The sequence below is a fragment of the Macrobrachium rosenbergii genome, chromosome 3 (assembly GCF_040412425.1).
Source record: "Macrobrachium rosenbergii isolate ZJJX-2024 chromosome 3, ASM4041242v1, whole genome shotgun sequence".
In the NCBI taxonomy this organism is placed as follows: Eukaryota; Metazoa; Arthropoda; class Malacostraca; order Decapoda; family Palaemonidae; genus Macrobrachium; species Macrobrachium rosenbergii.
Genome location: NC_089743.1, coordinates 22,098,698 through 22,126,266, shown reverse-complemented (window position 1 = coordinate 22,126,266; position 27,569 = coordinate 22,098,698). Strand labels below are relative to the sequence as shown.

The window sequence follows — 27,569 nt, the reverse complement described above, 5'->3', positions numbered from 1 at the left end:
TGCCTTCGGAGTGGGTAAAACGGCTCAGCGACTGCTGGGAACCTGAGCGTTGATCGAAGTCGCTTCACGGCAAAACGCGATCCGTCTTACAGCTCTGTTATTATTAGCAAAATGCTGCAGAGGACAACGTATAAGGTAGGGGAATGGTTATATGGGATTAATCCTTAATGCCATCCAATGTATGGTTCAGACAGGGTCACCCTCGACGCCTATCTTACCCATTTTTGTTTACTTCAACAACCGACAAGACAATGAATATATCATCAGAGATTAAGGGAGGGGGAACTGAATACCACGTCTTTATTTGTCTACAGAAACTCGAGTAACAATTTCTTTCTGCGTTTATGACAAAGAGTAAAATACTCTGCACATTTTTCATGAAAATAGGGCAAGAAAAAATAATAAAACGGACAACCAGACATGAAATAATTTTGTGCAAACATGAAATAATTTTGTACATTACTGAAACTTGATGGCACTCATGCACCACTTTGTGCGAGTTCTCTGGCCAAACGTTCCGTTTGGCTATAAAACTAATTTTTTACTGTGAAATGCAAATACAATACATCAATGTGACCTGGGACCACTGAAAAATTCTATTGTAACCTAAATCACTCTTACCACGGGCCAATCAGACTCACCTGACTTTAAGAACTTAAGAAAAGATTTATTCCGTGATGACTGCAGAAAATGATGATGTTTACAGAGTATTTTGTGGAATGTGGAGTTCAAACCAAATGTTCTCGGAAATAAGAAAGGGAAACTCAGATGACAGTTTTTTAAAGGCATCACTGAAACACGAAGAATCAGTTTTATCACTTTCTTTGTAAAGGCCAGTGGCTCTGAATTTTCCCACTTTTTCATTGTCCGGGAGTCTGAGCCCTTGACATAATTCTCCCGACGCGCTGTGTGTTTGTGTGTGTGTGAGAGAGAGAGAGAGAGAGAGAGAGAGAGAGAGAGAGAGAGAGAGAGAGAGAGAGGCGGTTTCATCGATTAACAATTTTCCATGTGACTTCTAATTCCCCTTTTCGCAATAGCAATTAAATCTCAATCACTTCAAGTTTACTGGACCGAAAAATCCCCGAGTTTTACGAGAATGCGAAATGGAAAAGAAGGAAACATTTTGTAAGGGTCTTACGAGACTCAGAGACACCGTGACTTACAGAACTTACAGACGGAGGAACAAACGTCGGCTACAAGACGGAGAGAGAGATAATTTCTTTGGAAGAAAATACAGCACACGGCACACTACCAGAATTCAGAAGTAGTTTCTCGTAGGGAACACAAGGTGTTAACAGGAGAATAATTCATGAGAGAGAGAGAGAGAGAGAGAGAGAGAGAGAGAGAGAGAGAGAGAGAGAGAGAGAGAGAGAGGTCTCTCTTAAAGCCGTCCAGACATGACAACTTGCAACACGAGAGCACCAGTCTTCTACATATCGAATAGCGCAAGGGGTACATGGAAGGATTTGGATGGCAGGAAGGGTTATAGGAAGAGTGCTGGGGAGGAAGGAGGAAGGAGGAGAAGGAAGTGGGTAAGGGAAGAGCAGCGTGACTACGAGAGGTCGTCGTCTCCGTTTCCTTGTTAGTATTAATAGGGTCATCTCCTTGACCCAGCCACCTGTCCCGAGTTAACTAAAGGCAAAGTGAATGGCAGTCCACAAATACACAACTTGTAGAGAGAGAGAGAGAGAGAGAGAGAGAGAGAGAGAGAGAGAGAGAGAGAGAGAGAGAGAGAGAGGTTGAAGGAGTGGTGGATAGTAACACGAACAGATAAACAAGGAATGGTGCGGCACTATAAGAGGAGGAGGATATGAGAAATAATTCAGGGTGCCTACTGCAGACACTACAGTGAAAGTCATTGTCACAACGCGAAGCCGTCAGAATCACCTCCTTGCGCGCCCCTCAAACAAAGAGAGCAACTTCCGAGTTTTTTTTTTTTTTTTGACGATGCTTATCTAAAATCTAAAACAAAAATTACCAAATGTCAATAATACTCAAAATACTGCCAAATTTTCAGAGTGAGCACACGCCTAAACTGAAGTAAAATAAGGAAGGGCAAGAAACTTTGGATCACGCAGAGAAATAATTCGAAATGCACAAACTATACAAGAGACAAGAGCTAAAAGGAAAAAGCACAACAACAACTAAAATAAAAAAAAGAAAAGAGAAACAGATAATTTAAACTGGCCGAGCTCTCATTATTGACTCCTGCAAGCTAATCTGGAGGAAAAATATTCTGCAAAATTCATCTGCCAATTCTGGAATGACAGAATGTTGTTGTTTATCGCCGCAGACGGTGCCTATTAGGTGGGGGCATAAAACCAGAGCTCGGGTCTTGATTTAAGGTTGAAATGACCCAGTAATAACCTTAAATTTCGAACAGTGGGAATCTTAATCCGAGCATAATTTATAACCTTAATTACAATGTCTTTCGTGAGAAATTCTTCTTTAAATCACAATTAACTTAGGCTAATCAGATGAACGACGAAGTCAGTTCAGCGGTGCAATAACGTTGTAAGAATAAAATTTAGCCACATTCTGATAGAACTAATATTTATACTTTACGCAGAGGCGTTATTCATTCTGTTAAAATAAAAAAAAGAGATTTTGCATTTAAATTCATATACAGAAACAACTCAACTGTAGAATATGTGAAGTGGATTCCACGGGCAGCAGTTCAGGGAAATTCACTGTTCTAAAAAATCCCCACAAACAATAAGCTTAATATTTTAGTATCTCTCTCTCTCTCTCTCTCTCTCTCTCTCTCTCTCTCTCTCTCTCTCTCACACACACACACACACACACACATTTGCACATAATTTTTTTCATTAAAACGTATTTTCCCCTTAAATGGGTGGCTTCGGACAAATGACTAATTAAATTAGCTGGACAAATCAACAAAGGCTCACTGGGCTGTCATGGCATGACCATATTGCTCCGTCCTTGCCCGTGAACTGCACCCGGAATTCTCTCAATACTATGGTGAATATACAAGGCTGATAAAATGTATATTTGCATATATACATATATATATATATATATATATGTATATATGTATATTATATATATATATATATATATATATATATATATATATATATGTATATATATACAAAAATATATGTCTGTGTATGTGTGTGTATGCCTATTAATATCATATCTTACGGTGTATGACTGTCGTGCATCACCTGGAAAATCATTTGCATAATTAGCTAATATGCAGAAAAATCACTTTCTGTGATTAATATGTGAACTATACTGACTTCTAACGTAACCGGGCCAGGTTTTGCTTTACTGCTTCTAATATATAAACCCTAAATTTTTAGCCCGCATGTTTTAATAATAGTAATAATGGCATGAAATATTACTTGTTTTGATATGCAAATGTCACAAATCACAATTCTCGCATTTAAATATCGTATATTAAACAGGCATAAAACGAGCGCCCAGTACGGAGCATATATACTTCTCCCAAAGCTTACCAACGAGAATAACTTTTTCTTATTGGTACCATTAATAAATCTAGTCACAAAATTTACGGTGATTATTTGTGGAGTCTGGAACTCTTCACCGTCATGGACTGAAACTCAGTTATCTGGTGGGGTCATTCCTCGCCCCACCCTCCCCCAACATGAGTTCATCCATTTTTTCAGATTCATTCATCCTTTCTCAAGATTTTTTTTTGTTTTGTTTACCCTCCCATACATACATAGTACACGGGCAAACTCACTCCCCTCCAACCACGATGACGAAGGCAATAGCGAAAGTAAAACTGAAAGCAGGTGAAAATAATGACATCCAGATAAAACCTTGTAGGCAATTAAATAAATATATGATAATGGACAGCTTACGATTATGTAAGGTTCTTAAATCTTGGTACACGGCATTGCGATTCAAATGCATTACAGCGTCACTTCAAATCGAACATCGGCACACAAAACATCACCGAGAAAACAGTCCCACAGTTTAGACTGAACCGAAGCTGAGACAAGAGAAAATTCGTTGACGGCAAAACAGAATTATCGTTCTGTGTATCTGGTCCTTGTCCTTGGACTACCTGCGTTTTTGCATGCTGAAATTTATTTCTAATTTCAGTTCTTTTTTTTTTTTCTCTATTCTTTTCTCGGGGTTTGCTGGATTTCTGTGTAAAAAGAGTATTTACACTGGTTTGTTTAGAGTTGACACTTTTTGCTTAAAGCTTACGGTTCCTCTTTTGGTTTTTCTGATTTGGTGAAGACAATGGAAATAATGACTTTTTATCCAATTACTTGGCTCCTTCGTTGCTTTTAATACGACCTGTTTCAATTGTGATCGTAATATATACATATAAGATATATATATATATATATATATATATATATATATATATATATATATATATATATATATATATATATATATATATATTTATAAACAGAAGTTATGGGTATCTCCAAAGATGAAATCACCCCAAGAACAGATATAAGAATTACTACTGAAACAGTTAAACAAACCGATAGTTTTAATTATTTAGGATGCACTGTCACAAGTGATGGAAAATGCGAAAAAGAGATCTGGAAGAGAATATCCATGGCAAAAGATGCATTTGGTAAGATCAAGAAATTATTCACCAACTCGAAAATATCTATGAAACTAAGGAGGAGGTTTGTGAACTGTTTTGTTTGGTCTGTATTGTTGTATGGCTGTGAAACTTGGACCTTGAGGAAGGCAGACGAGGAGAGGTTACAGGCTGCAGAAATGTGGTTTTGGAGAAGGATGCTGAAAATATCATGGACAGAAAGGAAAACTAATGAGGAAGTATTAGAGAGAGTAGGAGTTGAGAGAGAACTTTTGGCTTCAGTGAGAGGTAGACAAATGCGGTTTGTGGGTCACATAGTGAGAAGACAAGAACTAGAACTTCTCTCTCTCACTGGTAAAATCAATGGAAGGAGGCCGAGAGGAAGACCTAGACAAAAATGTATGGATGGATTGGTGAGAATGACTGGAGGAAGAATGTCTGCAGCTCAGTTGCTGCAGAGAGCCGGAAACAGAGAGGAGTGGCGAGCCATGATTGCCGACGTCCTTGGTGATATGGAACCTGGATGATGATGATGATGATGATATATTTATGTATATATATATATATATTTATTCATTTATTCTGAATATATAAAAATGTATTTATATACATTATATATATGTATTATATATATATATTTATTTATTTATATATTTTAAATATATAAAAAATGTGTAGTGATGCTCCCAATCGCACCATTACTCTGTAAGGGGAGGCAGGTGATAGGTTTAAAAAATATTTTACGTATACAGTCAAACACAAATTTCCAACGTGATTAACAGTATTCATAAGTTCATCAACGGAATAACTGCACCAAATTCCGGCAGCAATTTACACACTGCCCAATATCACATTCCTAGACTAAAATAGATGCCATTAAAAGGGGCACGTAAAATGCGAACACATGAATCATCGTTCGGGCAAATGAACAATCCCATACCTTCGTTTACCTTTACCTCGACTTAATTACAAAGGGAGCAGCGGGGAATGGGGGATGGGAAGTGGGGGGGAAGGGCCCCCTCCAATTTGTAAAATAAACTTATTCCAGTTTCGTCAAATGAGATGTGAAACAAAAGGAGACTCCCCTCCCCCTTTGATTCCTTTTTCCTCTGATGCTGCATTTTAATCTGCCGCTTCAGTTAATGAAGCCCCGCATTAATCAGCAAAGTAGTAAATTACGGTAACCATACATTTACCCTGAATGTTATGCAGGCTGCAGTAACCGTTATACATCTCTCAGGGCTGTCACTGATCATTTGGCATGCCACTACGCTGATTAACCTTTCCCAATGAATAAGCCTTGAAGTGATGATGATGATGATGATGATAGTGAAGGGAGGGAGGCATGGAGGAAGGGGGGTAAGAAGGAGGAGGAGGAGGAGGAGGAGGAGGAGGAGGAGGAGGAGGAGGAGGAGGAGGAGGAGGAGGAGGAGGAGGAGGCAGAATAAAAGTGGAAGAGGACAGAAACAATTGGAAGGTGAATGAGAACCTGAATGGAGAGGAGGTGGATGTTAGAACTGGAGGAGGAGGAGGAGGAGGAGGAGGAGGAGGAGGAGGAGGAGGAGGAGGAGGAGGAGGAGGAGGAGGAGGAGGAGGAGGAGGAGGAGGAGGAGGCAGAATAAAAGTGGAAGAGGACAGAAACAATTAGAAGGCGAATGAGAACCAGAATGGAGAGGAGGCGGATGTTAGAACTGGAGGAGGAGGAGGAAGAATAGGAATTAGAGAAGGAGGAGGGAGGAGGAGGAGGAGGAGGAGGAGGAGGAGGAGGAGGAGGAGGAGGAGGAGGAGGAGGAGGCAGAATAGAAGTGGAAGAGGACAGAAACAATTGGAAGGTGAATGAGAACCTGAATGGAGAGGAGGTGGATGTTAGAACTGGAGGAGGAGGAAGAAGAGGAATTAGGGGAGGAGGAGGAGGAGGAGGAGGAGGAGGAGGAGGAGGAGGAGGAGGAGGAGGAGGAGGCAAAATAAAAGTGGAAGAGGACAGAAACAATTAGAAGGTGAATGAGAACCTGAATGGAGAGGAGGTGGATGTTAGAACTGGAGGAGGAGGAGGAAGGAGAGGAATTAGAGAAGGAGGGGGTGGAGGAGGAGAGGCTGCCATTTGGACTGCGAAGAGGCGGGGGGTAGGTGGGTGCATGGGTGGGAAGGAAGAGGGGGCGGTGGCGAGAGGGTTTGCAATTAAACGTATAAGGGATATAATTGCCATCAATATATTAAACCGTCGATGTCGGCGTACTGGAATTAATACGCTTCACTGAGGTTGGGGGGTGACGAGGGAGAGGTTGGGGATGAGTTGGTTTGTGGGGCTGCGGGGAGGGGTGGCTAGAGATCATATTGTTACCATCAATTTATGAATCAGTGAATGATATGTCAATCATATACAGCAGACAAGTTTATTGCTGCAGTTTATTAGTCAGCACACCCATTTATATATTTGAATACATTCGCGCAGGCACCCGCTGCATTATGCATGCTCGGTGTCTGTATGTGCATAGGCATATCTAATTCATGTATACAGATTGTATTATTCAATGAGCTCCACTGCTGATCACGTTCCGCTGGGATTCTCATGATGGCATAATCATGCTATCATTTCTGCAACTGAAACTATCGAGTATCTGTATCATTTGTTGTCGGAAATGCAGCATACATATACACAAATGGACCCAAAAACATTTTGTTTTGTTTCTAATCCAAAGTTTCAAAAAAGGGAATATCTTGGGAAGAATCACTTATAAACGGATGATATAGTCAATTCTCACCGGCAACGAAAGCGTTTGCTTATCTCTGAATGTCTTACAATACAGCCACACAGACCTGTATATATACCCACCAACATTCCAATCTATTACTCGGCAAAATTCCATGGGTTTTACAGCACCCCTTTTCAGGGAAAACACCTATACAACTGTCATTTCATATACTGAATGACTGTTCACAGATTTTTGCAAAATCTCTCTCTCTCTCTCTCTCTCTCTACTTATCCGAAAGTTCTCTTACGCAGCCCTGGAATTTACATAAGAGCATTATTTTCAGTTAGCATGCATATTCCGGTGAGGTGTCGTGATGTCACACAGTCCAGTAAGAGAGACATTTTATTCTCCTAACAGCAAACTATTGAAGTCTTCCTAGCACGACAGGAGTTCAGGCAGGAAGATTCAAGCAGGGGGAGTGCAAGGCCAAAGCAGGAAGACTGATGAGAACTCATTTCACGATTTCACCCATGAAGAGAAGACTTGGCGTAAAAACGGAAAGAAAAATACATACGGCATCTGCAGTTGCCTAATAGTATCTTAACACTGAAAGCTACGTCTGCAGTGACCAATTAGCATCTTAAGACTAAAGCTACATCTGCAGTTGCCCATTAGTATCTTAACACTGCAAGCTACGTCTGCAGTGACCAATTAGCATCTTAAGACTAAAGCTACATCTGCAGTTGCCCATTAGTATCTTAACACTGAAAGCTACGTCTGCAGTGACCAATTAGCATCTTAAGACTAAAGCTACATCTGCAGTTGCCCATTAGTATCTTAACACTGAAAGCTACGTCTGCAGTGACCAATTAGCATCTTAAGACTAAAACTACATCTGCAGTTGCCTATTAGTATCTTAAGACTGAAAGCTACATCTGCAGTTGCCTATTAGTATCTTAAAACTGAAAGCTACATCTGCCGTTACCAATTAACATCTTAAGACTGACAGCTACAGCTGGAGTTGCCAATTAGTATCTTAAGAAAGCCAATTTAAATTCTGACGAGGGAGAGCTGCTCTTCGATTATGGGAACGAGGCATTGGGTATAAGGTCTACATCCTCAAGTCTTGCATAATTATCGCATGGTAAAGTTAAATTTTTCCTATTTCATCAAAATTTCCTCACCAAGGCGAAATAATTTTCTCGTAATTTACTCACCAAGACCTTAACTATCTTTGTAAAAAAATTTACTTGAAAATAAAAGCCACACACTGAAATATGAACGTATTGGCGCTGGTTATCATTTCACTACGAAAGACAAACCTTGAACTTAGTCCGCGCTCCAGGGATAAACGATGCAAAGGGTAGTTGAATGTATACATTATGATGATATGATCTTCACGCTGACATCATCGATCAGTTTGGATGGTGTGTAGCAGGAGGTGTTCTGAGTTTAAGACAAGGCGAGCCATAACTGGATGGGTGCCTTTTACAAAATTGGTCTTTTCTCCTACAAATTTCCTGAGTGCTAAACCATCTCTCATAAGCCTTATTCTATTTATCATCGGATTATTCCATCACCCATTGCATTAGAAAAACTAAAAGTTGCACTTACTGTATTAGATAACAGTATTTACGATGAGTACACACTCCATGCGCGAAGCTGTAGACAGATATAAGGGAATGTATGTGACCGCGAACTCGTGATATCGCCATCCCCCCCCCACCATTCATAAGGCTACAATACAGGTTTAATTAATTCTCTGAGGTAAATGGTAATTAAATGGCTTTCCATGACGTGGAAGATTACCTTTTGTTACAATGAACCATGTTTATTCCAATTAAAATTTGTTTTCGAGTAAATATTCATATATACTGTATATAAATACAAAACACACAATAATACACATACATATATATATATATATATATATATATATATATATATGTATATGTATATATATATATATATATATATATATATATATATATATATATATATATATATATATATATATATATATATATATATATATATATAATGTGTAATAAACAAATGTCATTTAATATCAAATTCACTCGACCTGGGAATAATCGGCGAAGATTATTCATAAGTGACAAACGATACGTCACCAGGGGGACTGGAATCATCGAATGGTCCGAGTGAAAGCTAGCCGTTCCCAACCACCCCCCCCCGCCCGTGCCAGAACACTTATCACTTATAAATTCTCCTCCGGCGTTTATTCAGAGGTTTAGTGAATTTTATATTAAACGACTTTTTCGTAGTTCAATGAATAAATAAAATGTCTGTTTGTATGACAAAATTTCATATATATATATATATATATATATATATATATATATATATATATATATATATATATATATATATATATATATATATATAATATACGCACACACATTACATACATACATGCATACATATATATGTATATATACAAACATTGATAGTCACTGTAATTGAGCGGCTACTTGGAAATCTTAGCTTAATGATAAATAATATTGCCAAGACCAGGAAGAACATTCTTTATTACACGAGCTTTCGAGGTATAAAACCTTGTTCGCAGTGTGGTCTGCGATACGTGGGATCCAGTTCCCGCTGGCCCAGACAGAATTTTGGAACACAGAGGTCTTTCTGTTAGAACTAGGTTTCCCCTTTCCAAACCACCCTTTTCTGCCATTAGAGAACACAGTTTAGCACAGGACCATCCTTTCCCTGACCTGGATTTTCGGGTACTGTCTTTTTGTTCAAATAGACTGGACCTTTTAATTTCAGAGTCGCTGACTATTAAAAAGATGAAGCCGGAATTGAACAACAACTCGTCTGGTATTCAACTAGCTATCGTGTAATTTCATAGTAGGTACTCAATTAGGTCGTTAAATATTTTACTTTGTGAGTGGTAGTTTGTTTACTTTTCACCTTATTTTTATTTTCAAATGTTTATGTTTGTGTTTTTAATTTTTCGTTATTTTACGTCTCACCCTTTTAGTTTGTATTTGCTTGTTCATTTTATATATTTGGTTAGTATTTTTGCTGAAGATTTATTATGACAATTCATTTTATTGTAATTTTATTGATTCTCATCCTTGTCGGTTTTTTCAGCCTGATGAGGTTTTATACCTCGAAAGCTCGTGTAATAAAGAATGTTCTTCCTGGTCTTGGCAATATTATTTCTCATTAAGCAAACATTGATACATATATATACATATATATGTATATATGTATGTATGTATGTGTATATATATATACATATTTATATATATATATATATATATATGTGTATATATATATATATATATATATATATATATATATATATATATATATATATATATATATATATATATATATATATATATATATATATATATATATATATATATATATATATATATATATATATATATATATATATATATATATGAATTTTGTCATATTGAGACATTTTCTATATTACATATATATATATATATATATATATATATATATATATATATATATATATATATATATATATATATATATATATACAACACACACACACTCATATGGGCTTATGTCACGAGGTTGATTATTGGTAATGATTCATTGCCATTAAATTCTATGAATATATTCTTGATTATAATGAAGTAATTACATACTCATATGCATACATGTCTGCATGTAGCGTACAAGAACAAAAAGAACGGATACCTAGTAAAATACAAAATTTCAAATTGATATGTAACTGACATTAAAAAGATATGGTAAGTTAAATATTACACAGTAACGAAATCTAAAAAAATAATATTTTAAACTCTTTGAAATGTGATAATGCAGTTTCACCAGTTATCGAAATTAAGTCTGTCGCGGGGAAAAAGGCACTATGCTAAAAAAAAAAAAAGATAAAAGCGTTGATAATCAACAATATTAACCTTTCATTTATAGACGAAGGATTTTCATTTGTTCAGAAACAGCGCAGAGACGTTAAGTCTTATGCTGGTGCCTAAAGGTAACTAGGATATTTAAGCGAGGAGTCACGGGCAAGATGTATGACAGAGGTACCCTACATCCCCCAGGAGACGCCCATTCTTAAAAGTTTGTTGATTCTTTTGAAATAAAACTTGTAACACTTATTCACAAAAATATGACTTTACACGTCTCTACCGAATCTTTCTTAATAAATATAATGGTTCCATAGCTGCTGTAGCGTACGACGAAATATTTGGATTTGATCTAAAATCTGTATATAAAAGTAGATAATTACCTGACTTTATATAACAATATATGATTTAAATTTTCCGAGAGTAAGGAAGGCTAATACAAGCACACACGGAAAAGGAGTATATATATATATATATATATATATATATATATATATATATATATATATATATATATATATATATATATATATATATATATATATATATATATATATATATATATATACATATATGGAGAAAGACGGAAAGCCGGTAACTTTTTCGCTACCATGCTAAGAATACAGACCTATATCGAATCATTTACCGTCACACTTCCCACGCAGAGAAGCTACAATCCTAGAAGATTGGAATCAACAGAAATTCCACCTCGCAAACTCTTAAAACCATCTGAATCAACGACGCCGACTTACCTGAAATCTGGGCCAAGTTTTCGATTCCCGAGACCGGCTGAGGGTTGCGCCCGGTGACCGGGTACAGGACTGGCACCACCCTGACGCCCTTCCTCTTGATCACGGCCTCCAGTTGCCTGAGGTCATGCGGGACGATGGGCTGCGAGGACCCGGCAGTCACCAGGAGGATGACACCCCCAGCAGCGCTGTCTCCGTACTTTTCTAGCATCTGGGAGAAGGCAAGGAAGTGATAAAGTTAAGTATACCTTAGTTTAAGCAGACCACTGAGCTAATTAACAGCTCTCCTAGGGCTGGCCCGAAGGATTAGAGTTATTTTACGTGGCTAAGAACCAATTGGTTACCTAGCAACGGGACCTATTGTGGAATCCGAACCATATTTGCAGTCAGAGCTACGCTCTCAGGGGATAATGTTCTTTAATGTGGATTGTCACTGAGTCATTTATTTGGACTGATTTTTCATCTGTAACAATAATGAACTCATATTTTTCTCGCTATGGTGTACTCTTTTACCATTAATTCAAAACTAAACTACATAATGATCGTATTCAAGGAAGGCGTTAAGTGAAAGTGCTCTGAAGCTTAAAAAGATACATTTCAAGGTTGAATAAGGGCAAATCTAATTTCAGTTTTCATGTAAATAAAATTATGTGAAAAACTTAGATTTTCAGTTTTCATGTAAATAAAATTATGTGAAAAACTTAGATGTTCAGTTTTCATGTAAATAAAATTACGTGAAAAACTTGAATGAATGCAGTTCTATATCGATGGGGTGAATGATTTGGTGAACAGCTGACTGTCAAAGACGGAGGAGAAGCAGATCGAAGTAATTAAAAAGCAAAAACTTGAGAATGATTGAGGAGGCGACACATGACGATGTAATCAGGGCAATTAAAGGGAAGAAAAATGGAAAGGCAACGAGAGTTGAAGGCATTACAAGTGAGATATGTTATGATGATGATAGTGTGACTGGATTGCTGACTAACTAAATGTGTGGATGAGGGAATGGTTCTAGGAGAATGAATGAGGTGAATAATTGTTTGTTTGTATGAAGAATGAGGCGACACGCGCAACAATAATAATTATAAGGCATACAGCAATGTGGGTTTTTGGGAAGGGCGGTGATGGTTTATTATAGGACGGGATGTGTGGATGAGAAGTTTAGAGCAAAGGGTAAAACATGGTCGCAGAAACAGGCTTATTAAGGAATTAGGGTATTTTGGGATTTCATGATGAAAGGGGAACAAGTTAGAACGCACAGGCATGAGGGTGACTCTTAGAGGACTGGAAACAAGATTGTAAATTTGTGGAATACAAAAAACAGCGGTCTTTAATTTACTATGGAGTAGCTGATGTTGGCAGTTGATACAGTGGTAGTTGCTGAAAATGAAGAGAAACTGAAGAGGCTAGTGAAAAAACTGGACAGCGTTTGCAAGAGTAGATCGCTGGAAATGGCTGGAGACGAATGAGAGCGTTTGCAAGTTTAGATAGCTGGAAATGAATGAGAGCGTTTGCAAGAGTAGATCGCTGGAAATGGCTGGAGATGAATGAGAGCGTTTGCAAGTGTAGATAGCTGGAAATGAATCAGAGCGTTTGCAAGAGTAGATCGCTGGAAATGAATGAGAGCGTTTGCAAGAGTAGATCGCTGGAAATGAATGAGAGCGTTAGCAAGAGTAGATCGCTGGAAATGAATGAGAGCGTTAGCAAGAGTAGATCGCTGGAAATGAATGAGAGCGTTAGCAAGAGTAGATCGCTGGAAATGAATGAGAGCGTTTGCAAGAGTAGATCGCTGGAAATGAATGAGAGCGTTTGCAAGAGTAGATCGCTGGAAATGAATAATAGCGTTTGCAAGAGTAGATCGCTGGAAATGAATGAGAGCATTTGCAAGAGTAGATCGCTGGAAATGCATGAGAGTAAGTTTATGAAGATAGAATGCGATCAGAAAAGTGAAGTAATGAGTATTAGAGTGAACGGAAAAAATTTAAAGCAACTGATCCGTATAAGTACTTTTAAGTAAATAAAAATGACGATGGGGGGCTGAGCGAAGAGGTGAGCCACCGAGGAGCTGAAGGAGCGAAGGCGACTGGCTAACATGAATGTCTACTGAAGCTACAGTTGGAATGCATAAAGGGCTATTTTGTCAAATCTCCTGTACGGAAGTATGCATTCTGAATATATATAAATAAAAAGAAAGCTGAGACTGTGTTCTGAATTGTTTGCAAAGCATATGTGGAGCAAGGAGATAATGAAATGCGATGCAGGAAAACTTTAGCATAGGTGAAAATATGTATTAGAACGCTGGAAGATGGTCTGTTCATGTAGAAAGAATGGAGGACGATGTGCTGATAAAGAAAAAAATGTATAATTCGAATGCATTAGGAGGCAGCTGAAAAGAACCTTGAATGTGTTGGATAGATTGATTGCGAGAAGGAATGGGAAAGGAAGGGCTTTGATATTGAAGAAATGAGAGAAAATATGATTCTCTGCATACATGGGGGTTTGATGCAATGGCAGTGTTAAACAAGATATATGCAAAATGGGTTGACCCTCCAATTAGAACTAAGAAATTCATGCACCTTCACAATACACTTGATTTTCCTCTGAGAAACTACTTATTGCTGAACATATACATATATATATATATATATATATATATATATATATATATATATATATATATATATATATATATATATATGTGTGTGTGTGTGTGTGTGTGTGTGTGTGTGTAAATATATATATATATATATATATATACATATATATATATATATATATATATATATATATATATATATATATATATATATATATATATATATATATATATATATATATATATATATATACATACATATATATATACACATATATATACATATACACATATATATATATATATATATATATATATATACATACATATATATAATGTATATATATATATATATATATATATATATATATATATATATATATACATGGTATGTATGGGCATATAATAATACTGTATACATATTCACAAATAAACACCAAAAGAAGGCTAACTAATTTTCTAAAATGCCAAACTTTAGAATACTCTTTCTCCTCTCTGTGCTCTTACGACCTTTATATATTTCAGGCGGCGGGTTTGCCCCTTCATTCAGGGTGCTGAATAAAGCGTTACACACAACGAAGTCTCTCACCTTAACAGCTTCTTCTAGACCGCAAATGATGCACTTCTGACTTTCGGGGATCCTAGAGGGGTTCCTGGGCAAGGAGGAGGTGGCCAGGCGCTGTCGTTCGTCGAGAGATGCCGGGGTCGGGGTCAGGGGCAACTTGACTTTGGCAACGTGGTCGAAAAGCACGACGCCCACGGCACTTCCGACGGGGACATCGTAAACCAGCAACTTGCGGACGGCTTTGCGCAGAAATTCCCAACGTTTCTGAAAAAAAAAAGAAAAAAAAAATTACATTTTTTTTTCGGAGAACGTAAGTGCCGGGCAAAAATGTTTCATGAACAAAACAGCATTCATAATAATAATAATAATAATAATAATAATAATAATAATAATAATAATAATAATAATAATAATAATAATAATAATAATAATAGTAACAAGAAGAAGAAGAAGAAGAAGAAGAAGAAGAAGAAGAAGAAGATTTCTTTCATTAGTTTCTGTAACTAATTCATGTTCAATTTATATTTCTTCTAGCAACGGGAGGAACATACACACTAGCACCAGATGGAATAATGTGTAACTATCAAACACACAAAAACAACTGGGGAAGGAATCCAACCATGACACAAATGAAACGACCTTGAAAATATACATCCCTAAAAGGGTACATCCCAAAAGCTCGTTCATACATTCACGAAAGCGGAGTCCTTCCGAGCAGTTAAAAGAGGCAATGCATTATTCACAAGTTACTATTACGGCAATTTCATTTTGGGGAGGGCATACTCCACAACCTCTCTCCTCCAGTGATATCGAGAGCTTTGACCAATGCTGAGAATTTTGGGCGAAAATGAGAATTTCGGACAAAAAGGAGAATTTTAATCGACGACATGATTTGTGGATGATGGTGAGCATTTTGGGTGACATTTTAAGAGAGACGGGGGTTTCTGGAGATCCTGAGACTTCACGGAGTCTTCGAGAGGTAATGGAACCTTTGCACAGTAATGAAAATATGAAGCGATCGTGCAAAATCTGGACGTCAAGAGAATTTTGGCTGGCAGCCGGATTTTTGGACTCTAGTGCGATTTCTTGCACGATGATAATGAGGTTCAAACGATAACCAGATTTTTGGTTGACAATGCGATTTTGGAGGATGGAGTGAAATTTAGGTGATAATGTAATAGTAAGATTTACGTCGATTATTGTGATTTCATGCGTTAGTGAGGATTTTAGTTGTGAAAGGCTAACTTTAAATTTTAGATAAGTTTTAAAGAGCCTGCATTACATTCCAGAAATTATCCTCCAATTTCTATATTCACTTCAAAATACCAAATGAATCATTTAGGCAGACCTATACGTGTGAATTATAGATTTACTGTAATATACCTGTCGCTGTACCTGTCAGGTAGGTGAAAGAGTGATAATTCCCAAATACCTATACTAAAATTCCAGGTAAGCTGAAAGTCTGAAATGCGTTGCTTGAACTTTTCAAGAATTCCGGGCAAGTCTATAATACAAAAGCGATAGGAAACCCAGAAACGCATCCTTACATTTCTAATCTGACTGTCTATTGAGCTCTCTTCGTTAAAAAAAATGTTCGAAGTCAGCAACTACAAGATAACTTAAAACTAAGAAGTTTAAACAAGAAATAAAATTTAAGGAAGAGTCGTACATTAGTCATGTAGAAGTGTGCTATATATCTACTCTACTTCTTTAAAAGGCAAAGGGGACGGGCATTCCAACACTTTGATCTTGCCCAGGTCTGAGGGAATATATGGCACAAAACAAAGCTACAATGGGGCCAGACTCAAAGGGCATAGCGTGAGAAGTCCTTAGCTCAGCGGTGGTGGGTATTAACAATTTAGAGGTCCAGGTTCAAATCGATATTTAAGTAATATTTTTGGATGTTATGTGAAAAAACTCCATAATTAGCCAAGTGTCATAAACCTACCAAACAGCTCTCAATAATACACACACACACACACACACACACACACACATATATATATATATATATATATATATATATATATATATATATATATATATATATGTGTGTGTGTGTGTGTGTGTGTGTGTGTGTGTGTGTGTGTGTGTGTATGTGTGGTTATTTACGGGTTCACTAAAAGTCGATTTCCTTGAAATGGACATATATTTTTGTTAACTTAGCTATCTGTACTAAGCCAATCAACAATGAATATAGTTTTGTGTTTGCAACGTGAATTGCAATTAAAAAAACAACTAAATTTACTTAAGAACGGTTTAAAGAAACCGGGTAGTTCAGTTACAAGAACCAATTTCAGAAAAAAAACAGAAATGAAAGACTGGCACTGATAGTGGATTAAAAAAAAGAGGAATGATACACTAATAATAGTTCATTGAAAACAAATGATCTTTTTAAATATAAAGTAGTAAGAATAATGAATTAACTTTTAAAACTACAATGAAAAAAAGATATCTGAATAAGAATAAAATCATACAAACATGCGTTGAAAGAATAATATAATAATAATAATTAACGAAATTAATGAACTGATGTTTAAACTTCCACAACACATGGAAAAGAAATATGTATCCTACACCATTCGATGTAAAAAAAGGTTTTCTGCCTAAAGATATATTTAGAGAAGCGAAAAGTCAGAATTTCCGAAAAATGCCAAACAAGATGACTGAGACAAATCTAAAAAGACAAAGCCATCATTCCCTTCTACCTTTGCCTGCAAGACATTCATTGTTCGTGCTCAGTCTCGAATAACTGTTCTCTCCTCGACCATCAAATTTGATCTTATGAGCATATCCGAAAGGGCAGCAAGTAATTTAGTCAGGTTCAATAATTCTGAGACCGTTTCTACCCGTGTCTCTCTCTTTTCTGCTATATAAAGATTTTATTAACTAAAACCTTGTAATAACTTCTACCCTCTCTCAGACATTTTGGGTTATTCAAGTTTCTTCAAATCTGCCTTGGAGAGATCACTTCATTTAAATAACGGAGTTTGCCTTGAAGTTTTATTATAAGGTCGAGGTTTTTTTTTTTCTTAATCGCATTATTTATACAGCACTGGTCTCACAATCCATATTTAAGATATTACTGTACAATGAGGTTCAGTCGTATCAATGATTAATCGCATGATCAACGATTCTGTCTTCACAGGTCCGGGCACTCCTCATAAGTTGACTATCCCTACTACCACTACCCTTCTCTCTCTCTCTCTCTCTCTCTCTCTCTCTCTCTCTCTCTCTCTCTCTCTCTCTCTCTCTCTCTTGTTGGTAGCGCTTCAGGACACCTTTTACAGTTCGACGAATGTGTTATTAATTTTGCTTTCTAGCTTTGGTTACTCTCCCAACTCCTGCTTTTCGACGGTCCTACAAACTTCTTTCATTTAACAGTAGGTTCTGTTGCACCCTTCGGGGCCTGGCCTAGATGAAACAAATTTGTTTATCCAGATATTTATCTCTTGTTTTTCAGTATCTTTAGATAAAAGATGTAAGTCCCAGATGAAACAAAACAAAGTATCATAACCCTGGGAAGTAAATACAAAACAAAACACTGAGTAAAATAAGCAGAGGAAAAACTAACACCCAAACAACTCCGCGAAACTGAAATAAGAAACATGCCCACAAAACAGAGCATGGAAGAGCAATAAAAGTGAGGTAACAAATTCTCCAGAAAGCTTTGTTAACAAAAGCGTCAGCAAACGACCATGGGAAGAGATGTTTTAAAATAACTCCTTCCGCATTTAAATATGTGAAAGTGGAAGGGATGGTGTAAAAAAAAAAAAGGAAGGGGGAGATGGATGGCACGAAAGAAGGGGGAAGGCCGTCTTCCATTTGAATGAGGGTCAGAACTGCATCCTTCAAGAACTTCAGCGCTCTTGAATTATGAAAAATATCTTCGAAACTTTATCTTTCTTTTCTTTCTCCCCAGATCTTGGCTACATTCCAGAGAATAAATTGCATTAAAATGCCTTCGCATTTTTACCCTTCCTGGGAAATACAACAACCGTTTAGGACGCGAGAGTGAAGGCTACAGTCTGTCGGAGCCTGTCATATGAAGAGAGAGAGAGAGAGAGAGAGAGAGAGAGAGAGAGAGAGAGAGAGAGAGAGAGAGAGAGAGAGAGCAAATAGAGTGTTTTAAAAGTAAAATTAATTAGCAAACTGAAAGCAAATAATTTTACAAATAAAAATAGTATATACATATACAGTATATATATGTATATATATATATATATATATATATAATAGTATATATATATATATATACATACAGTATATATATATATATATATATATATATATATATATACTGTATATATATATATATATATATATATATATATATATATATATATATATATATATATATATATATATATACATAAACAGTCACACTGAAAATAATAATGATACAAGTTGGATAATGGAACTCTGTGTATTTGTGTTCGTGAGTATATGAGGAAAAAGTTGTGATTAAAAAACAAAGGCAAGACAGTGCTACAAGAACATGTCCTCAGGCCTACGAGGCGAAAGGGGCTCGTAGGCCTTTAATGCAGTCATTACGGCCATGTCCTTTCCCTAAATATTTTTCCTCAACAGTATATTTTTCTACCTGGGGATAAAAAGAATATATATATATATAATTTCACACAGACATATACTGTATATATATATACAAACAGATAGATAGACAGATAGATAGATATACATATAGTTTACATATATATGTAAATATAAATTATATGTAATATATATATATATATATATATATATATATATATATATATATATATATATATATATATATATATATATATATATAATTATGTATACACACAAACATAAAGAGATAGAGATATAGATACAGGTGTACACATCAAATAGCTACAATTATAAAAATGGAGCGTTGCTGAAAATCTACTTGATATGGAAATACATACATAGGGAAATAAATTCAAATCAATAATAAATTCATATTGATAAAATCAGTGTCCAAGCACCCAGATCAAGGTCATTACAAAAATACAAGCCAGGTGTGTAAAGACCAATCTCATGATTCATCTACCAAAAAGGAAACGTTGTTCAAAAGAGATACGATATCACAAAAATTACATCAAGCCATTCCGTTTGTAACTTAGATCAAATGATTACAGTTGTTGTGCTGATGTTCAGTTTCAATAGTAATTTATGTCACAATAACTATATCAGGACTTTAGTAATATACAAAATAACTGTACAAGGGTCTAAATTTTCAAATCTTAAGCCACCTGGAAGGTATCATCCGAATTCTTGTTCTACTTGGACACTTTCTCTCTCTCTCTCTCTCTCTCTACAAGTCAAGCTTCTTAATCCCACAGATGATGTCCAATACTCGCCATCTCAAGGGGCAACGGGTTTGATCAATCTTTCGTACCATTAACTTCCAGAATGTGGAATTTTCCTTCTTCAAGAATAGTTTAACATGTGTATATTTAAACGATGTACTTGTTAATACCTTTTTTATGGCCCCCCCAACAACAACAAAAAAATTCCCACTTCACAACCTTTCCGTATCATTCATAGCTCTAAGGAAACGAAGTTTATATAAGTTCATGTAACGATTAGGAATGCAGCACTTCGCTCAGAATTTTCCTGAAGTCACAAAACAACTGCGCTCGTTCTAAAATGACGACACTTACACTAATACGGAATCGCCCACGTAAAACTTGATTACCTTAAGACTAAATAAGGCTTGCCCACCATATTCTTAGAATTAAGCAATTCAAAATAAGCTGTTTAAAAACCTATACACAAATACATATTACCCGAAGAAGAAGAAAAGATAACCAAATGCCGTGGGTCGTGAAACTGAAACAGCTCGAAAACAAAACTCTTAAAATTTAAGAGTTTTGTTTTCGGAAGGAAAAGTTAAACATAGTGATAAACCTCCAAAAAACCTAACTCCAAATTTTATAAACAAGTATAAAAACTTCGATGCCAACTTCCATTATTAAAGAGAACCTCAAAACTGTTAAGAAAATAACGTATGGGTAAAATAATGCGAGAAAACTTCCGTAAAACGTCAAGCTCCAAATTTATGAGCAGTAATATCAAAAGGAATTCCCAAAGCGTAGCCGAAGCCCAATGGGAAGCCTTCGAACGTTTGTTTACATACGCCAGCAGAGTCGGGGAAAGTATCGATGACTTCTTCTTTCGAGAAGCCAAACTGGGTCTGACTTTGAGTTAATAGTTAATTACAACCTCTCAAAATTAATCAACGCTAATTTCTAATACTCGCAGTGTTGGTCAAATATTTCCGGTTTTGCGACAAAATTAAAGGCTTTATAGAAGAGAAAGAGACCATTCAAGATTTAAAGTTAATTTCGTAACCATTGAGAAAAACAGTAGCTGAATTTAAAAAATAAATATTTATGACTTGGATACATGATGTATTAAATACGTCAGATTAATAATCGAACTCTTGAGACAATTGAGAAAATGACATGAATGTAGAAGAAATTGTGACCAAATTTAAACTAGAATTTTAAGTAAGTCATAATTAATAATGTATACAATTTCCAAGAGATGTGACGAACAATAACAAAGGTTACATATTCGGGAACTTTGGGAGAATGCTAAAATGCTGGGGTCACTTGAAAACATTTGATAGTAATTCTCCGGAACAGACACAAACGGGAATTTTGCTTTTTTTAAAGGTAAATAATTGATTATGATAACTACAACGGGAAGAGTCTTTTCTTTCTCTTTCCTTTCGGCAAGGGTTACCATCATACTGGCTCTGGTTTAAAAAAAAAAAAAAAGACAATCATATTTACAGTCAAAAAGTATGATAGAAATCTTGCATCAGAAGACTACGTTGCGACTGAACATTCACGTGTTAATAAAGATATTCGGGTGTCCCTCATTTTGAAGACGTGAACAAGGAACTCCAACTGAGAGTCGCCGCACTTTCTAAAAGGAAAGCTATCCAAATTTTAACATTCTTTTTTGACTGGTAAGCGACTTCTCGCGGTATTATTCGAGTGATAGTTGTCCTGGATTCCTAATTGCGGTGTTATTGCCAATATCTTAATGAAGTCTGTTTAAATAATAATAATAATAATAATAATAATAATAATAATAATAAAAAATAATAATAATAATAATAAAAAAGACTTTATACAGGTTTTGTTAAACAAAATGGCAGTTTCAGCAGCTTTTATTTTATATAGTAAACGCTCAATTCGTCTTATTAATTGTTTTTCTTGCGCTGGAATGGTTGCAAGCAATTGACCAATATTCATATCCGGTGGTTTAGCGATGTCCTGAATGATGCCCTAACGAGGAGGGCGAAACTAGTCGACACCCCACGAGAACTACCTCTTACACATCACTAAACCACCGGATATGAATATTGGTCAATTGCTTGCAACCATTCCAGCGCAAGAAAAACAATTAATAAGACGAATTGAGCGTTTATTATATAAAATAAATGCTGCTGAAACTGCCATTTTGTTTAACAAAACCATTAATAATAATAATAATAATAATAATAATAATAATAATAATAATAATAATAATAATAATAATAATAAAAGTAAATTACCTCCTGGTGAAATGATTCTACGTTCACGTTCGTAATCTACCTAAACCCAAGCACTAGAATCCATTTATCTGACTCGGAGCTTTCTACTTGAACAGGCATAGGAGATGAACTACATTCAAAGGCTTCCACCTAACAGGACACAGGACGGACTCTTGTGTTCTTGACAAGATTTAAAATGTTCCTGTTCCTACACTCTGTCAGATCCAATGAGACAATCTTTCTGTTACTTGAGCTTGCTGTTTCAACCTGCATCATCTTTCATGACACTGTGTAATTTGTCATCCGTTTATCTAATATATCGTTTTATAAGCCATAATGGCCCCTCTCTTACCACACCGATTTCCACCGCTCTCACTCGTGCTCATATATCTTACTTACGGTTTTATACTCTCTCTCTCTCTCTCTCTCTCGATCTCTCTCTCTCTTTCTCTCTCTCATGCAATTACTCATTTTAGTGTCTCTTTCCTCTTTCTTCTTCATATAACATTATCCATTTTAACTTTCTCTCCTCGTTTACCTAGCTCCCATCTCAGTACAGGAGGAACATCCAACAGGTATCTCTCTCTCTCTCTCTCTCTCTCTCTCTCTCTCTCTCTCTCTCTCTCTCTCTCTCTCTCCTTACCTGGAGATTCATGACGGTTGTGTCTTCCACAACCATCACATATCGAGTCGGAGCAGGACGGACATACATGAACGTTGGTGTGACGTCACGCGTAGGGTCTCCTGCTGGGTTGCTGTAACACAAGAAAAATTGATATGATAGACATAATCTTAAAAAGAATTATTAGAAATCATTATGTGTAATACATACTATATATGAATACATTCATAAGGTAACATGTAGAATTCAAATAGGCATAAAGACGTCACGAATTATAATTCACCAAATGCATTCATATCTACATGAATAAAATCCAAGTTGTAATTTGCTTCCTACAAAGGTGGAAAAATCATTCAAGATTTTTTTGCATATCAACTCCAATTTCATTCAACCTGTGGCAAGTGTTGTTATGATAAATCACGCAAACTGTATTAAGAAGTGAAAATTAAAATAAATTGATTTTCTTTTTCCGCATGATGCCTAAAACTGCCTTAAACATTGTTTTCGAAATAAAAGCAGATCTGACGACCTAACCAAACCTTTTTCAAGACACATCTCATGTTATTGATCTAAAAGTTAATCCCACCAGTACTAGGGTATAACTTACATATTTTTTTTTCACACCTGCCCCATGACCATAAAGCCTATTTTCTACAATCTAACTCTGTTACCCAAGTAACGGGGTGATTACTATCAACTGTGAATTGGCAGAGATAGGGCTATTCTTGTTACCCAAGTAACGGGGTGATTACTATCAACTGTTATCCAAGTTAACGGGGTGATTACTATCAACTGTGAATTGGCAGAGATAGGGCTATTCTTGTTACCCAAGTAACGGGTGATTACTATCAACTGTGAGTTGGCCGAGATAGGGCTATTCTTGTTACCCAAGTAACGGGGTGATTACTATCAACTGTGAGTTGGCCGAGATAGGGCTATTCTTGTTACCCAAGTAACGGGGTGATTACTATCAACTGTGAGTTGGCCGAGATAGGGCTATTCTTGTTACCCAAGTAACGGGGTGATTACTATTCAATTGGCTAGGGCTATTCTTAACGAGATAGGGCTATTCTTGTTACCCAAGTAACGGGGTGATTACTATCAACTGTGAATTGGCCGAGATAGGGCTATTCTTGTTACCCAAGTTACGGGGTGATTACTATCAACTGTGAATTGGCAGAGATAGGGCTATTCTTGTTACCCAAGTAAAGGGGTGATTACTATCAACTGTGAATTGGCCGAGATAGGGCTATTCTTGTTACCCAAGTAACGGGGTGATTACTATCAACTGTGAATTGGCCGAGATAGGGCTATTCTCGTTTATTTCACAGACTCATATTGTAAAATATTTCGGAGCCATATTCAGACAGCTCTCTTCCAGACTTCTTAAAAGTTCTATGATTCTTCAGTGACTTCCTTATTTCCCAATTATTGAAATGATCTGTTGTTCACAGTCACCCCCATCCCTCTTCTTCCAATTGGGGGACGGATGTCTGTTGCTTCGCAGGCTAGACAACAGTTTGCCCTTTCATTTAGCCTTTACATTACTGTGCGCGAACATTCAAGCTAGTGAATTCTCAAAGTCTTGTTTAAATATTAACCATAACCACAAATATTCTAACTGGTTTACCGTCATTTTACAGACAGAAGGTTCGTATCTTTAGCATTAAAAATACACTCAATGATATCCAAAGGGAAAATCAGGAAGATATAAAGACTTTAATTTTCAGTACAACTACAAAGGTCAGTTCTGACTATCTGTGCTTCCATAATTAAAGAGCTATAGCAATTATTTGCATAACCGTCATAAGAGAAAGCCTGTCATGAATATCTGAACACCCATACATAATGACTTGTATAACCATTGCGAAAAGGTGTTTTCATAAACATGAAGGCTTCATTCATAGCGCTTATTTCATAATATATTAGTATCACACCTTGCTTTATGCATTTTTACTGAGAATTTTGCTCAGAAATTTTGATTTTTACTTGAAATATACCTTGCGATAAACGAATTTAACTGAATATTTCACTTTACCTGAAATGAAAGGCAACTAAAGAAAAAATTATTATCTCAGTGTCAATTAACCGTAACTTTCTTTTGTCCCGCTGTAAAATAAACAACCTGCAAAGCAAATGAAATCGTTTCAAACTCATCTACCGTAATAAAACATACAGAGAGAAACATGAAAAGCCATAATAATATGGCATCAAAACAAGAGACGACAACACACATAACAGACAAACACAAACACGTATAAGTTCAGTGTAGGGTCCCTGGGGTCCTTCAGGGCCTACGCCATAGCACCACCCTGCATCTTCCGACGGGAACTACTACGGACCGAGGCGCCAAAGTTAACATAATTATTCAAGGAGAGGCAGAAAATGGGGACTCCGAGTTGCTTAATTATGGGACAACTCGGTCTCCGTATCCTACTCTTATGGGACAAAAAGGGATATAATTAAGTATTCAATGCCTTAGCTACAGGATAAACAAGATTACCTAGTTGTAACTAATAGCGTAAAGGCGGATGTTGTGATATGGGCCATGTTTGTATTTTAATGAAATCCCGTCTTAATAAGGGATGTCAAGATTTTCAGTACTGTGTTGAATTAACTTTCCGTATATTTTTTGATATTTCTGTTTCTGACAAAACTATTAATTACTATATCTGCTCTAGAACTGTAGTGCCATTCTTAATAACACATTAAACATCTTTGTTCTCTTGTTTTAATCTATATCTGCTAGCCAAGCTTATCTTAAAGGGGATTTATAGGGTAAGACGATTCCTCACCAATTTCTGATCTCCATTTTTTAATTCTCCTTTCCAAAATATATTCCAGTTGCTACTCCGTAACGGTTGCTCTAAATGTTACCTAATGGTATAAAAATAGTATACATTAAGAGAAAAAATTAAAGTAGCACTTAAGTAGCAGTATGTCTCGCAGCAGAAAATACTGAAGTAATACGGTGGCGCTTGGTCCATTCAGTCAAGAAAGTTTTTTTTTTTTTTATTAACAGACATTGGAGCTGAGGTCCTTAAGACGAGTCTAATGATGGAGACTGTCTTCGTTATCAGTAGAAACATACGCCTCCGAGACAGATCAGAGCATCATGTTATTCACAAAATCTATATTCTTGCGGATGATTTTTTGTGGAAGCAAAATCTAATGTCATAGGTAACATTATTACCAAGTTCTATGGTGGATGACATTGACGCAGCAGACGACGTCTTCATACGCTGATTAGGCAGTTCCATCTGACGTAGCTGATTTTTCCTTATAAAGCCAGTGACATTACCTTACGTTTGAGGTAACTTACAATTGAACTGTCACTAAAAACTTGGATTTTGTTCAGATTTAATTTCTTTTGTTTTCTTTTTAAGAGTGATGATAGTGACTGTTCTTATTTTCTGGGGATATGGTATTTGTTGGATCGTATTACATTTCCCCGTTCTAGAGCCTCGATGGCTTGGTCGGTAGAACAGCAGCCTCGGACTTCTTAGAGGTCTGTGGCACGGGTTCAAATCCGCAGCTGACGGGATTATGTATGTAATCAACGGATAGGTTTGCTGAAAGCAAATGGGTGTTACAGACTAATACACACACAAACAAAGCCACTCCAACATCTTCTAAAAACATAACAGACACCTCACACGTCTCGAACAGTCGACCTAACCGCTCAGTTCTCCTCGCTGCTGGGAGAAAGGGAGCTGGGGATTTGGTACGATACATGTACACATGCGCTACTGGGGTCTCAGCGATGCCAGGCAGGGCAGCCGATCGAGGCTACGGCCTACCCCAACGACAAATCAAAGTCCTTCAAAAGAAGGCATCGTGCTTACCCCGTATAAAAAATGGGAAAAGCACGTTAAACGAAGAAGATTACATTTACCCGTTCTTTTTAAGGTGGTGGGTGGGGTTTCACCGCAATTATCATCCACGAATTATTTTGGTACGCTCGTATAATTAAATTTTGTAAAGATACAAACTAGTTTCCGTATATACATACACACACACACACATATATATATATATATATATATATATATATATATATATATATATATATATATATATATATATATAGAATAGAGATTAAGTAAAGAGTGACAAGATGGCAGACATTAGAGAACTGCATCAGAAAGTAAAATTACCAGAGAAGCTAAGTGAAAAATTAAGTGACTATATTTTACTCATGGAAATTATGGTCAGATGCAGCGAAGCTTGATACCAACGAGACGCGAGCTATTATAAGCAATTTTAAAAGGTTATAAAATCCTGCATTCTGTAAGGTAACTGGCTCTACCTGACTGATTGCAACTGACCCAATAGTAAATGAGAATA

The 27,569-nt window shown here is 36.4% G+C and overlaps 1 protein-coding gene across 1 annotated transcript in view; it reads right to left on the bottom strand.

The window, feature by feature from the left end:
• LOC136853020 (calcium-activated chloride channel regulator 1-like) overlaps positions 1 to 27,569 on the bottom strand; it is a 531,777-nt gene that overhangs the window by 214,201 nt on the left and 290,007 nt on the right. Inside the window, exons 5-7 of the mRNA XM_067128177.1 lie at positions 23,244 to 23,355; positions 15,070 to 15,309; positions 11,888 to 12,095 (exon numbers count right to left, since the gene is read on the bottom strand). Of these exons, the coding sequence (XP_066984278.1) occupies positions 11,888 to 12,095; positions 15,070 to 15,309; positions 23,244 to 23,355 (560 nt within the window). The remainder of the gene's footprint in view (positions 1 to 11,887; positions 12,096 to 15,069; positions 15,310 to 23,243; positions 23,356 to 27,569) is intronic.